This window comes from Odocoileus virginianus, chromosome 4 (genome assembly GCF_023699985.2).
Source record: "Odocoileus virginianus isolate 20LAN1187 ecotype Illinois chromosome 4, Ovbor_1.2, whole genome shotgun sequence".
In the NCBI taxonomy this organism is placed as follows: Eukaryota; Metazoa; Chordata; class Mammalia; order Artiodactyla; family Cervidae; genus Odocoileus; species Odocoileus virginianus.
The window spans coordinates 50,646,975-50,662,763 of NC_069677.1; the positions used below are offsets into that span (position 1 = coordinate 50,646,975).

Sequence of the window (15,789 nt, forward strand, 5' to 3'; positions counted from 1 at the left end):
TCCCCATTCCTTTGCTCCACCTATGTTTGCATGCTTCCTCTTTCCCTTTGACAAAAAGGTATATATTTTTCTGTTTTTCTCTATAATATGTTTTCCTAATGATAGGGAAGATCTGTTCATAAATCTTATTGCACTTTTCATTTATATTTAAACTTTTTATTTAAAAGCTGCTCACCTGGTCTCTGATAGTTCAGTTGGTAAAGAAATCTGCCTGCAATGCAGGAGACCCCGGTTCCATTCCTGGGTCGGGAAGATCCCCTGGAGAAGGGACAGGCTACCCACTCCAGTATTTTGGCCTGGAGAATTCCATGGACTATACAGTCCATGGGGTTGCAAAGAGTCGGACATGACTGAGCGACTTTCACTTCTCTTCACCTGGTCTATTGATCAGACATTGCTGATCCTTGGTTGTGGCTTATCGTATTCATTCAAGAAACAATTGTTGAGTACTTATCATGTGCCCAACTCTGTGGTGAGTTGTGTAAGTTTCAGTTTCTATCCTAAAGGTTTTCATGAGTCATTGTCTGGTAACTTGAGAGGTGTTTTGTAGTTGGGGTGCCGCCTGAGGATTTCCTCAGGAGCTCTGTTTGCACTGCCTCTTTATGGTGGGAAATAGCCCACCATCGGTGCCAGACACGAACGAGGCCCATCATCTGGTCCTCTGGGCCCCCGTCATTGGTCTGCTACGTTGGCACATGACCCAAGCTTGGCCAGTCTTCTCTGTACCGAAGCTGTTAAAGAAAATCTCTTTTCTCTCAGGTTATATGCCTTTAAGGATGTAAGCCTGGCAGTCACTAGCGTTCTTCTTCCAGAAAATGACACGTGTGGAGAGAAACAGAGGAGATGGGGAGTGCTGACAATGGGCAAATCTATGGATAGAGTCACCCCTGAGGCCATCCCACTCCCTCTTTCCCAGGAGTGTCTGTCTGTGTGCTCCCTTCTTTGATTAAGTTGAACTGCATTTTGTCAGAGGATTCTAAGACTCTGTAAGAAGTGCTTGTGGAGTGTTAGAGGAAGTTACCAATAACTGAAGTTTTGCAAAGTAAGGACAGGCTTCACAGAGTGAAGACAACCAAGCTTTGTCTTTAGAGATGGCTTTCCACAGCCAGATAAAAAGAAGGGCATTTCTGGGAGGCAAAAACAAGTGTAGTGCATTTGGGTGAAAAAATGAACTAATATGATTTGGGGAGAGACAAGAATGGGAAATTGGGCTCAGTTAAGACCCCAAGAGTATTTCCTTGAACACTTTTCTGTGGGTTTTTAGGTTTTGTCATATCAATATTGGGAAGTCATCAAGGATATAGGGCAGGGTTATGACATAGTCAGATTAATCTTTTAAAGGCATTTGGTCACATAATTAATATGGATAGTAGGTAATGGGTGGGTAGTTGAAAAAGAGGGGTGAATCAGAGAGTCTGGACGGGAGGTTACTGTGGCAAACCAGGAAAGAAATGATGGCGATCTAAACAAGGGCAGTGGAAGGGAAGGACCACTGAGGGTCAGGATATGACTGGAGGAGCTGGTGTCCTGCTGGATAAGACGGAGGGAGGAGGAGAGGCAGACTGAGATGATGCCTTGGCTTCAGACTGGGATGACCAAGGTGCGGGTGGAGGCACTGTTAACTGAGGATTCTGGGTAGGTTTGGGGAGTGTGGATAGATTCCATCAGGCATGTCAGATGCCCGCAGGATATCCATGTGGTGATGTCTAATAGTCACAAAGAAGTAGTGGTGTTTAGCTCAGCAGTGAAGTCAGTGCCGATGACACGGATTCAGAAGTCTTTGTCACAGGGGTGGGCCACATGCAGCCTCCCAGAAAGCCACATGGGTAGTATTACTTTCTAAAAGATAGGTATTTTTTTAATACTCAGTTAATTTATCCTAACAGTTCAGTGTTTTATTTTATTGGTGTAACTTAAAATAGCCAGTGTGAAATACCAACCATTCTATTTTGGGGGAGGTGAAAGTTGCCATCTTATTTATCTATTTGCCTAGCTCTTCATTTTTTTAAAAAATGTTTTTACTATTAGAATTCTCGCTCACTCTTAAGGTTGAGATACATATATATATATATACACACATACATATATATAAAGCATTATTATTAGTGGCATTAATTTTTGCTTTAGTTACTCAAGTGGCCTTTCTAAATGCACAGATATTAGTCAACAAAGCACTTAGGCTGATGAATTAAGAAGTGTGCTCTGTGATGGGCTTCCTTTTACCTTTGGAGACTCTTTAATGCTTATTTTTAAGGATGCTTCAACAGATTTTTTGAGTTGCTTTTGGGCTTAGCTACCTTCAAATATTCTGCATCTCCTTCCCTCCCCTTTAGTTAGTGCATTTTAAGCAGTTTTTCAGCTATTTGTAAGCTTTTCTCAAACAGTGATGGAGATCAGTCAATCATAAACTCCAAATACAGTGCTGCTCCTTCTTCCTCATTTAAAAACATTAATTTGAAGGGAAACAAAAATGCCTTTAGGGAGAGGAACTGAGAGCCAGGAGACCTGGGTTCTACTACTAACTTTATTATGAGTTTATGCCCTTGGATTGTTATCTAATATCTTTGTTCTCAGTTTCTGCATCTGGAAAAGGTTTACCCTCTTATAAGGATAGTCTAAGAACAAACACCCCATGTATATGGAAGCACTTTGAGTTTTTCAGAAAGTCTCTGAAAGAATGTAAGAGACTTACATCCTTAGCTACAACTGACTAAAAGCCATCTGTATCCATTTATCTTTGTGAGGATAAAAGGAGATAAAGAGACACTTATCCCAGTGCTTGGCACGCAGTAGGTGCTCAGCTAAAATCACAATTTTCGATGCTTTTCTTGCCATCCTCCTTTTATCCCTTCTTTCCTAAAATGCTTTTAGTTTTTCTTTGGTAACTTCTTCAAAACCTTTGACTTTTTCAGACACAAGACCATATTTAATATTCTAGGATAATTAGTGTAATAATACAAAACTAGAAGCAGGACCATGTCACCATGTTTTAGGAAATATATATATTATCTTAGAGAACAAACACACTAATAGGTCAGAAAGAAAAGTGATAGATCTAGAGCCTGGAGAAGGTCCTGACTGGGGAAGCATACAGTGGTTCCAGCCACACTGATTAAAGGGTTGTTGGTTCAGGCTTAACTTGAGTTGTCCTTGCGCTGACTTTGTGCTGATGGAAGCAAGAGGCTGTGTCAGACTTCTGCTTCCTTTTGGGGGCGTTTGGCAAGTGTGAATTTTAAAAATGCCAATATTCTCTCTCCCTTGACATTACAGAGTAATTTGTGATTCTAATGTTATTACACATTCTCTCAAGTTTTTAAAAACAGACATGTTGTTATTAACAAGCAGAGATGTTTGGAGTACTCTCCAATAAATTAATCATCAAGATGTTCTGAATGGAGGTTAATTTTATGTCAGTGATCTTGAATATCTTTACTCTCAGAGAAGAATTTAAGCGGCAAGACTCAGCAGCCGGAGTTGATTTCTGCGAACGCCAGCCCTGAGCCTCAGCGACGGATGTCTGGCTCTGTATCTGCCCCAAACTTTCCCTCCTTAACCCCCACCTTCACATATTAAGAAGTGTCAACCGACCTCAAACCTACTCAAGTACAACCGGTGTGCCCCATATGGATTAAACCTCTATGGCTTAAATTTTGTTAAGAAAAGTAAAATTAGATCCTCTTATATAGAAGATGGATTTTATATTTCCCTCTGTGTCAAAGGAGGAATGAAATGCCTTCTTTAATATAAGAATAAATAAGTGTAGGAAATTGAGTCCTATGAATCCAGCCAGGTCACTGGGCATCTCTCCTGGTCCACAGAGGAGGGAAGTTTTCTGCACTGATGCCTGACCTGAAGCAGGGACCTCTAGAGGGCTGGGGGAATGCCAGGGGACGCCTGCCAGGCTGAGGCCACACGGCCTGAGCCAGGAAGCCGCAGGCTGCTGCTGGGCTCTTCTGTTCCATTTCCTTTTCTCCCTCGTTCCCATGCCCAGACTCTTTCCTAGAGGTGGAGGAAAATACCTTCAGCGAAGCCCTAGAACTTTCAGGCACCCCGTTTCCATATTTTCCTGAGATGATGCCACAAGCCAGCGGAGACCATGTCATTGCTCCAACTCCTATAGAAGAAAAAAAAACCTTAAAAAGTTACTTCTGCAAACTGGGATCAAAAGTGAGTGGGTATTCAGAAAGGACCTGGTTAGTTATGGGGAAAAGCTGGCCAGATATATGAGTTAATATCCGCATAAATCTTTCCATTAAAGTTTAGGCATTTACAAACTGTGTGCTTCGTTTTTATTAATATAGACCCATCAGCTGTGCACTGTTGGTGATGGGGAGCAGGGCATATAATCAAGCCTGAAAAGGTGGCTTCTCCATAGTTTTCTGATGCCCCAAATTTACATTTCTTTTCACACTCAGAGATAAGCACTTTTGCTTGCACAGAAATTCAGTGCTTCGCTTGTTCTCGCAGTGCCTCAGAGAACACACAATGACCACACAGTGGTAGCCATGACAACCACTGTTACTGCTGTCGAACTTTTCTTACCCTTTTTTTCTTACCCAGCATTTTCCCCACTCACGTAAACCCCCATTTCTTATGAAGAAGTTACCTCTGGAACCTGTTTTGATAAATAGGCCTGAAAATGTGGCTGAAGTTTTTCTGATATCCAAGATTCTTGTGTACATGTTGTATATATATTTTTCCCCCTCCCTTTGGCATCACATGTACCCTACACAAACATGTGTTCCTGGCTTGTCTGCCGTTCTTGAATTCCCGCCTCTGACTCAGTTCCAGGCAGAGTAGGAGATACAGATATATAAGTCCGTAATTTTGGGGAAACCCACTCAGAGATGCATTCTTGTCTAGAGCAACTACCCTATGAAAAACAGGTTTATTCATTATTTCTTCCTTTCATGCTACATGCATTTTTTGGAACACCTACTGAGAACAGCTTGTCTGCCAGCTCTGCTTGGCTTTCATGAGTGGATACTCCAGAGATTGCATACAGGTCCTTCTGATTTCTTCTAGTTTCTGGAATGCATAGTGCTGACAATCCCTACGTTAATTAAGAACGTTTAGGAAAGCATTTCAGTCGCACCTTTTTTTTTTCCCCTGAATCCCTGATCCTCTTATTAAAGATAATGAGTCAATTTGATTGTGAAGATTACCTATTTTATGGTAGAGCTCTGGCAGCTGAACCTCTACTTTCTCTCTCTGGAAAAGATGGTATTCAGCTTGTTCACAGACTGGTGGGATCATGTTGAATTGTCTTGCTACTGAGTAGGCTTCCTAAGGGTGAAATAAAATTGCAACTGAATTTACTTTTGATGAGAAGCAAGTCTGTATGCATGAAAAAAATTCTTCTAGTGAAATCAATACAAACCAAGAAAAATCTAGACTGTCAAATAATAAGCAAAATTATCACCATCAATTTCACTAAGAAATACCAATTCAGGAAATCCATTATCTTTTGGGAGGTTTTGGAATGAGTAAAGTCCAGGGGAAATTAGTCAAAGTGTGAATTATGAACTATTACATAGAACACATAGTTTGACTATTTCTAGGTTCCTAAAGAAATAAAACTTAACTAATATATAATATTAAAATGATCTGTAATTAACATGTTGTGGACAGTACCATTATTTAATACATCAGAAAAAAAACCCTGGAATATTCTGTCATATGTCTCATTAGCTGAGTAATTTACTCTCTTACTACCAAACTACTACCAAAGAACATGCTAAAACATGATTCCCGTTAGAGACCTACACCCCCCATGTTGTTTTCTGAGCTGATAAGATCCACCCCCCGCCCCCATATCCATCTCTACAATGATGAAATTGATCATAGAATTCTGGTGCCATTGTGATTGTGAAGAAAGTTTGCAAAAGGTCTTACAACTTATACATGATATCTGACAAATAAAAATAGGTACTCAATGGTCATTTAAAAATGGAAATGGAATTACCATGATCTCCATGGCACTCCAGCGAGACGTTCCCCAGTACATGGCCATTCCTTGGTTTATCACATGTGTCATGGCGCGAACAATTTCTGTGGAAAGCCAAAGAAATAACATTACATATATTTTTCAAAGTTATATAGTCTTTTTTTTTTCTTTTCCTGCCCAAAACTTAGATGTATAATGCAATTATTTGTTGGATTAGTATAATTACTTTGACACTGGTGATAATATAATCAGTTCAGTTCAGATCAGTTCAGTCGCTCAGTCGTGTCTGACTCTTTGCACCCCCATGAATCGCAGCATGCCAGGCCTCTCTGTCCATCACCACCTCCCAGAGTTTACTCAGATTCATGCCCATCAAGTCGGTGATGCCATCCAGCCATCTCATCCTCTGTTGTCCCCTTCTCCTCCTGCCCCCAATCCCTCCCAGCATCAGGGTCTTTTCCAATGAATCAACTCTTCGCATCAGGTGGCCAAAGTATTGGAGTTTCAGCTTCAACATCAGTCCTTCCAATGAACACCCAGGACTGATCTCCTTTAGGATGGACTAGTTGGATCTCCTTGCGGTCCAAGGGACTCTCAAGTGTCTTCTCTAACACCACAGTTCAAAAGCATTAATTTTTTGGTGCTCAGCTTTCTTCACAGTCCAACTCTCACATCCATACATGACCACTGAAAAAACCATAGCCTTGATCCCCTTTGTTGGCAAAGTAATGTCTCTGCCTTTTAATATGCTATCTAGGTTGGTCATAACTTTCCTTCCAAGGAGTAAGCATCTTTTAATTTCTTGGCTGCAGTCACCATCTGCAGTGATTTTGGAGCCCAAAAAAATAAAGTCTGACACTGTTTCTACTGTCTCCCATCTATTTCCCATGAGGTGATGGGCCAGATGCCATGATCTTAGTTTTCTGAATGTTAAGCTTTAAGCCAACTTTTTCACTCTCCTCTTTCACTTTCATCAAGAGGCTCTTTATTTCCTCTTCACTCTCTGCCATAAGGGTGGTGTCATCTGCATATCTGAGGCTATTGATATTTCTCCTGGCAATCTTGATTCCAGCTTGTGCTTCTTCCTGCCCAGCGTTTCTCATGATGTACTCTGCATATAAGTTAAGTAAGCAGGGTGACAATATACAGCCTTGACGTACTCCTTTTCCTATTTGGAACCAATCCGTTGTTCCATGTCCAGTTCTAATTGTTGCTTACTGACCTGCATACAGGTTTCTCAAGAGGCAGGTCAGGTGGTCTGGTATTCCCATCTCTTTCAGAATTTTCCACAGTGTATTGTGATCCACACAGTCGAAGGCTTTGGCATAGTCAATAAAGCAGAAATAGATGTTTTCCTGGAACTCTCTTGCTTTTTTGATGATCCAGTGGATATTGGCAATTTGATCTCTGGTTCCTCTGCCTGTTCTAAAACCAGCTTGAACATCTGGAAGTTCTCGGTTCATGTATGGCTAAAGCCTGGCTTGGAGAATTTTGAGCATTACTTTACTAGTGTGTGAGACGAGTGCAATTGTGTGTGTGTGTGATAACGTAATAGTCTAACATAAAATATTGATGATTTGGAGGTGGATGGTACTTTTGGGTAAAATGACTTTCCATTTTCAGTTTGCAGCAACAATATGAAATGATATTAAAAAAAGAGTGACCACCTTACGTTCTTCCTTGACTTTTATTGCTTCAGGGTTCCTGGCCGGATAAAAGAACACATGATTCACCTCTTTCAGAACCTGGGCACCTTGCTTACTAAAGTGAGAAGTAAGAGAAAGCACTTGTTTTGACTTTGTAGAATGGAATTCCATTGAGGATAGAAGTCCTGCCTTTGTATGTTGGATTTACAGAACCAAGACTCACACAGGGTTGTTGTTTAATAGAGATGACTCAAAAACAATGTGTTTAGCAGAAAGATAAACATATTAAATGCTGGACAAACAGCTGAAGCCCCAACGGCTCCCAGCCCACACTGGCACACCCTGTCCTTGACCACTTTGTACCAAACTTCATTCTAAGACACCCATGTCATGCATTTCACCTGGACCTCCATGTGGCCCCACTGTTTGCTCATCAGCCTCTTTCAGCCTGACATCACATTTCCTAAACAGGAAAATGAATCTCTTCCCAGAGGGGTGGAGTTGAGCTAATCCTCTTGGAACGAGCTAATATGATACAGAGCCAGAGAGCATGGAGAGCCTGAAGTTCAATTGAGTGAAAAGTCACATACACGGTTGGGTTTCTTCTACAAACCAGGTCAGTCAAACACCCAGGATGCCAGGTCATTTCACATGTTCAAGAGGTTGCAGGTCATGGGCTTTTCTTACCCTACTAATAATACCTGGTAGGTTACATGTCCTTCAGCAGAATCAAATCCTGTCTCAAACTTTAATTGAGTAGATGTGTTATTTTATTTCTCACCAGCGAGCACTGTCTTAATGGATCAGGGACAGGATTTGGAATGAGACAGTGAGGGTTAGGGTCCTAGCTTCCTTGCTTGTTTGACTTACATAAAGTATTTTAAATTGCCCTTGGTCTTTGTTTGGAAGGTGGGAATGCTTTTACTCACCAGAGTCTACCCAACAGAGGTAAAATTTGGCATGTAAAGAAAATATTTTTCCTTCTTGGAGAAGGACTCCTAAATATCAGTTTATTACTCAACAACCAAATCTATGAAGGTAGTTCTTCCTCTACAAAGCAAATGAGGCACAAAATGTTACATGAAACATTTTTCCTGTCTTTAAATAGAAACGAATACGTGTGCTAACATTTCTGGAAATTCAAAGCCATTCCTTAAATATCTGCCCCTAAGCATTCTCTCTTTGGAGCTCTCCACCGTTGTACTAGTTCCCTTTCCTTTCACATCCTGTTTCATTCAGAGCTGAGATATTCATTCAACCAACAGGATTTATGAGGAGTCTGCTGTACAGGGCGCGGGAGATATTGTGGCGAATCCAACATGTTGGTAAACCCTGACGAGGTTAACAGGGAATAAATGAACCCAAGATGCTCCCCTGTCTCTATTCCATAATCAAGTAAGATGAGCACATGATGTGGTCCAGGGGCTTGGCCGTGTGGGAGTCACCGAGGTCTTGAAAACAGCAGGTAGGGTGGAGTGGAAGTTGTGACCCTTCCCGTTCCTTCATTCCCTTATTTCACGTAATGTACTAACAGCCTAATATTTGCCAGGCACTGGGTTCATCTGTGAGTAAGACAGATACAAAGTTCCTGGACTCAGGGAGTTTAGAGTTGAGTGGGGAAGATGGAGATGTAAACAAGTAGGTAACCACAAAATGTAGTGTGTTATGAAGAAAGCAAATAGGGGACTGAGATCAGGAATGAGAAGGAAAACATAGATAGTTGGTCAAGGAAGAAGTAATGTTTAGGCATACAAAATAAAAAGGGGCCAGTCAGGTGAAGAACAAGGAAAGAGCATTCGACACAGCATGTGTCAAGGCCCTGGGGCCGGACAGAGCTTGGTGAACCTCACAATCAGTAAGCCACGGTGGAGGAAGCTGAGTCAGGAAGGAAGGTAGGGCTACAAGATGAAGCTGGCAGAGGGCAAACCGTGTCTGCTATTCAGGGCTTGATGAGAAGTGACTAATACTTCTAAGTAAGGGAATGATGATGCAGTATATATTTCAGAACACTATCTGACCATGTGAGGTGAGGGCTGGAGGAAGCAGGAAGATCATTAGGAGGTTTACTGTAGCATTCCTGGAAGGAGATGGGGGCTTGAAATTGGGAGGTGGTAGCAAAGACACAGACATGAACGGATCAAAATCTGTTTTGTGGATAGAATCCCCAAGGACTGTATGTGGCAGGTGAGGAAAAGGAGGAATCAAGGAAATTTGAGGGAGGAACAGGTTTGGGAGGAAGAGTCAGGGTCTTTCTTAGGACACACCAAAAATAGAGATGCCTGTGAGAGACAGAGGGGTGATGTCGAGTAGAGATAACTGGATAATGATATGTGAGCAACCTGGGCTGGAGGTGAGCTATTTGTTCATCAATGGTCTATTAACTGTATTTAAATCCATGAGTGAATGAGACTAGGTAAGGGAAGTCTGCCCAGAGAAAACAAAAGAGTTTCGAAAGCCGGAGCAGGAGTTGGGAACAGTACACTGTGGGGTTCTGGGTCATTGGCAGCCAGAAGAGTAGGAAGGAAGCCAGAGGGGGGAACGTTTGGAATCAAGAGTGGAGACGGCTTGCAGAAGGACCTGTGCCCGAAGACTGGAACATGTGAGCCTTTGAATCAGAAAGGCACAGAGCAATGGAGGTCAGCGAAGACCCTGAAGAGTGCGTCACTGTCCTCGGTGCGTTTGGACCAAGGCTAGGCTGGAGCTGACTGAGGAATGGGCATGAGGAAGGCAAGGTATTAGAGACAACCGGGGTGGACTCGAGTTGGGAAATGAATGGAGCCGAGAAAGAGGGAGCAGCTGAAGTGGGTATTTAGGATAAAGGAGATTTTTATTTTAAAACTGAAAGATGTAAGAGAAAGCCTGTATGCCGTTGAGAGTAATCTAGAGAGAGGATTTAACTGGGGGTGTGGGCTAGGAGACTGGGGAGAATGGGGAGGGAGAGACTGGGCAGAGTGAGATGGTGGACAAAACCCCTGGAGTGGGAAGGACGCTTCACGCAAGATGGCGCGACCCTGGGAGGTTTGGAGAAGTCATCATAAAGGCGGGGGAGACCCTGTTTGGTGAATGGTGGTGCTGGTGGTAAAGAACCTGCCTGTCAGTGCAGGAAATGTAAGAGACGTGGGTTTGATCTCTGGTTCAAGAAGATCCTCTGAAGGAGGGCATGGCAGCCCACTCCAGTATTCTTGCCTGGAGAATCTCATGGACAGAGGAGCCTGGTGGGCTACAGTTCATGGGGAGGGCTGCAAAGAGCTGGACATGACTGAGCGACTAGGCACAGCCCAGCATAGCACATTGTCATAAACTCCAATCAAGTGAAATCAAGGTGCGCAGTGAGGGAAAGGCGAGAAGGAACAGTTCTGAGTGTGGAAGAGCCTTGCAAGATGCCCCCAGGCCCCAGGCACTTTAGTTGAGGGCGATTTCTTTGCTCCCCATAAGCCTGGCTGCTGACTCTGCAGGGAAGGGCTGGTGGAATGCAGAGAGGAGTCTGGCAGGAGGAGGCTGCTGCACAGAATGCAGGGAGGAATGCAGAGAATGGAGAGCCAGCAGATGGAGATCCATGTGGCCACAAAGTAAAATTTAGTTTAACGCATATTAAATTTGTTCAATTTTTTTTTTTTTAAGTCAGAGAAAAATCCCCCAAGTTATTTAGCTCTCTGGCAGGAAGTCACTGTAACTCTCTAGCAGGAAGTCACTGTACTGAGAGCCGAGGTGGGTTTTTAACACGATTCTACTCAAGGACACTAGAGGGCAGCATTGTTAAGAAAAAATATCAACCGGTGTCTGAGAGCTTTTACTTGACTACCACGGAAATGCATTTTTAAAGCATCCCAGTCAGGGCATCAGTTCTGAGTGGCGAAAATCACGTTAGGACGCTCATTTAGTGCATTGCTTCCACCCGCCTCTGGGAAAGGACATGCAGACAAACAAACTGATTCAATCTGGCAGTGCGGGACTGAATGTGGCTTCTGCTGCCCAGACTCCCCGCTTTTCTAGGAAGCTTCAGCACGAGTGGTTCTCATCCCTGACTGCACATGAAAGGGCCTGGGGAGCTTGGAAAACGACACCAGCCGGGCTCCACAGAAGGTCTATTATATCAGAATCTCCGGGGGTGAAGCCAGGCATCAAGATTTTAAAAACTCATCCCAGATGATTGCATGCGCAGCCTGGGTTTAGGGCCGCTGTGCTTGTCTACACTGCTGGTCCTGCAGTGTGGCCCCTGGACCACTAGCCGCAGCCCCTGGGAACCTGTTAGAAAGGCAGGCCCGAGGGCCTCGCCCCGGATGCTGTGCTGTGCTCTGCTTCGTCGCTCAGTCGTGTCCGACTCCTTGCGACCCCGTGGACTGTGATCCACCAGGCTCCTCTGTCCATGGGGATTCTCCAGGCCAGAATACTGGAGTGGGTTACCTTGCCCTCCTCCAGGAGATCTTCCCATCTCAGGGATTGAACCTAGGCCTCCCGCATTGCAGGCAGATTCTTTACAGTCTGAGGCACCAGGGAAGCCCCCCAGGTGCACTGAATTTCAAACTGTGGGCTTGGGTGGGGCCCGGCAGTCTGTGTTTAAAGCCACTCACAGGTAATTCTAGTGCAAACTAAGGGTTAAGAAATGGCAACCCATTACTAGTATTCTTGCCTGGAAAATCCCATGGACAGAGGAGCCTGGTGGGCTACAGTCCTCAGGGTTGCAAAGAATTGGACACAACTGAAGCGACTTAGCACACACACAAAAGTTAAGAATCGCTGATTTATACCATCCCCACTATCCTCACAGGTGACATGCATGCACGTATATAACCATGTATACATTGTAGTATGAATTAGAATTAAACCTGAATAATCTGAAGAAAACACAGAAGTCCAGGTCCTAGCCTATTTCACTTAGCCCGGGCCTTTGCATCATTTTCATTAGCTCTCAAATCTCAGTGTTTGGGAAACACTTCTAAACTGTGGGAAAACTTGGTTAATCTTTCCTGTGCACTGCTTTCCATGCTGCTGCTGCTGCTAAGTCGCTTCAGTCGTGCCCAACTTTGTGTGACCCTATAGATGGCAGCCCACCAGGTTCCCCCGTCCCTGGGATTCTCCAGGCAAGAACACTGGAGTGGGTTGCCATTTCCTTCTCCAATGCATGAAAGTGAAAAGTGAAAGTGAAGTTGCTCAGTCGTGTCCGACTCTTAGCGACCCCATGGACTGCAGCCCACCAGGCTCCTCCATCCATGGGATTTTCCAGGCAAGGGTACTGGAGTGGGGTGCCATTGCCTTCTCTGGCTTTCCATCTTGAAACCATCATTATTGTTTAGCCCACAGTTCACAGACAGCTCTCTCTCTTATTTCCTGGATCCTTGGCACAGAACTGACTATGAAAGCTACAGGTCGAGTTTGTTTCCCTAAAGATCCCTTTCTCCATCTGTGAAGTGAGGATGTACTGATCCCATTCTCCATCTGTGAATGAGGATGTACTGATCCCATTCTCCATCTGTGAAGTGAGGATGTACTGATCCCATTCTCCACCTGTGAGGTGAGGATGTGCTGATCCCGTTCTCCACCTGTGAAGTGAGGATGTACTGATCCCATTCTCCATCTGTGAAGTGAGGATGTATTGATCTCATGCTTGACATGAGATTGTGTATGTAGACCAACTGGTGACTCTGAAAGGTTAACACAAACTGAGTAACAAGTAAGGAGGATGTGGTCCTGGTTGTTTCTTCTCAAATAAGCTCAAATTTTAACATTTTTTTTTTAAAGTTGTTATTCTTCATTCAGTAACATAGGTCATCTCTGTTTAAAAATACATATTTTATGTGAAAGGACTAAGTGAAACTACTTATTGTGAGTGAAAGAAATTTGCTGATAAATATGGTTACTTCTTTAGTTGGCCCCCATGACTGAGTAACTAAAACATGCAGAAAATAGCTGTTCACGTTAAACCTTTTTCAGGTGAAATGTTCCCTAGAACTTTGAAAGTTTTATGCAAGTTGTTATACTGCATAAACAATAAACCACAGGGACTAAAGATCCAAATAGGCACAAATTAGTTTTTTGATCAAATAAAATGTACTAAATCTGGCCATACAGACACATATGATAAAAACAATAGAAACCTTAGAGATAATTCAGGGCAGCTTCTTCTTACTCTAGATGAGGAAACAGGCTAGGAGTTCATTGTTTTAAGGCATAATTGAAAGCTCAAATGTTATTAACAATTGTAAATATTTCAGTTATGCTTACAAAATGCTGAAAGTAAATACACAAAATAATAATTGTAACATAGAGAGCAGCTATATGTAACTTTGTTATTTCCAAGTTGCCTGTAAATGTGTTATCATACTTTCATGATTAAAAAAATAGAAAAGAAAGAAGAGTCCCTAATAAGCAAAGCACCACTTTAAAACACTAACATGCTATAAGTTAATTAACAAATATTAGGTTTAACCAAACACAATTTCCATTTTTAGAGGCCAAAAATGTTTGATCTCTTTCAAGGGGAGTGGACCGCAGGGGAGGCTGGGGCACTGGTAGTATGTGGGGACTTGGTTTCATCAGAGGAGAAAAAACAGTTTTTACTCCAGACTAGCTGTTTGTTTGTTTTTTATCTAACTTCAGTTGTTTATTTATTTGTTTAACTTCAAAAGCTTGTGGTGGTGGTTTATATCCATGCTCTGCGATTTAGAGGTTTCCTCCTGGATCTGTCGGTCATTTACCATCTTAGCTATGGAGAAACCTCTCCCAGTGCTCAGCTGAGCATCAGCAGATAGAGGACCATCTTTTATCACTGGAATGGAAACCTGTATCCGTAAATGGAGTGATGCCATGTTTAGCCTTAAAGGTTTGCCTACTGTCTGAGGACAGCCTGGCTCCACCTGCCTTCCAGAGCACACAGGAGACTCTGGGTTCTGGGTTTTGTCTCATCACTGTCACGAAGTTGGACATGTTCTTCAACCTTGCTGGATCTCAGTTTCTTCAACATAAATGACCAGACTGATGTTAACTGAGCATGTTATTATATTAACTTATGTCCTTATAATAACTGTTTAGGTGGGTAATATTTTCATCTTTATTTTACTGATGATGAATCTGAGACTCAGAAAGGTAATTGCTTGGGCAGGTTCTCAGTAGGTAGTATGTAAGGCCACTTTTAGCTTTGAAGTTCTGTGATTAGCTATCCTGCAAGGCTTTGTGCATAGTACATTGTGGGAGAAGGCAGGCTGGGGACAAAAATATAACAGGGCATTCACTTAACTGACTGCTTTGTATGTTTGTGAATGTGTGATGCCTTGTGTGTGGATCTGTTCATCCCCTTGCATTTAATACATTGATGACTATAATTTATGATGTGTATGAATGACTTGACTATATAGAGCTTCTCCATCTTTGGCTGCAAAGAAGATAATCAATCTGATTTTGGTATTGACCATCTGGTGATGTTTATGTGTACAGTCTTCTCTTGTGTTATAGGAAGAGGGTGTTTGCTATGACCAGTGCATTCCTTTGGCAAAACTCTGTTAGCCTTTGCCCTGCTTCATTTTGTTCACCAAGGCCAAATTTGCCTGTTACTACAGGTGTCTCTTGACTTCCTACTTTTGCATTCAGTCCCCTTTGATGAAAAGGACATCTTGGTGTTAGGTCTAGAAGGTCTTGTCGGTCTTCAAGGAACCGTTCAACTTCAGCTTCTTCAGCATTACTGGTTGGGGCATAGAGTTGGATTATTGTGATATTGAACGGTTTGCCTTGGAAACGAACAAAGATCTATACAGTCAGCAAAAACAAGACAGGGAGCTGACTGTGTCTAAGATCATGAACTCCTTACTGCCAAATTCAGACTTAAAGTGAAGAAAGTAGGGAAACCCACTAGACCATTCGGGTATGACCAAAATCAAATCCCTTACGATTATACAGTGGAAATGACAAAAGATTCAAGGGATTAGATCTGATAGACAGAGTGCCTGAAGAACTATGGATGGAAGTTTGTGACATTGTACAGGAGGCAGTGATCAAGACCATCCCCAAGAAAAAGAATTGCAAAAAGGCAAAATGGTTGTCTGAGGAGGCCTTACAAATAGCTGAGAAACAAAGAAAAGCTAAAGGCAAATGAGAAAAGGAAAGCTATATCCATCTGAATGCAGAATTCTAAAGATCAGCAAGGAAAGATCAGAAAGCCTTCCTCAGTGTTCAGTACAAAGAAATAGAGGAAAACAATAGAAT

The 15,789-nt window shown here is 42.7% G+C and overlaps 1 protein-coding gene across 3 annotated transcripts in view; it reads right to left on the reverse strand.

The window, feature by feature from the left end:
- The window catches only part of KCNAB1 (potassium voltage-gated channel subfamily A regulatory beta subunit 1), a 420,781-nt gene that overhangs the window by 16,000 nt on the left and 388,992 nt on the right, over window positions 1-15,789 (reverse strand). For all 3 annotated transcript variants that reach the window (XM_070466535.1, XM_070466537.1, XM_070466536.1), the window contains exons 9-11: window positions 5,966-6,051; window positions 5,166-5,286; window positions 4,020-4,114 (exon numbers count right to left, since the gene is read on the reverse strand). In XM_070466535.1, the coding sequence (XP_070322636.1) occupies window positions 4,020-4,114; window positions 5,166-5,286; window positions 5,966-6,051 (302 nt within the window). The remainder of the gene's footprint in view (window positions 1-4,019; window positions 4,115-5,165; window positions 5,287-5,965; window positions 6,052-15,789) is intronic.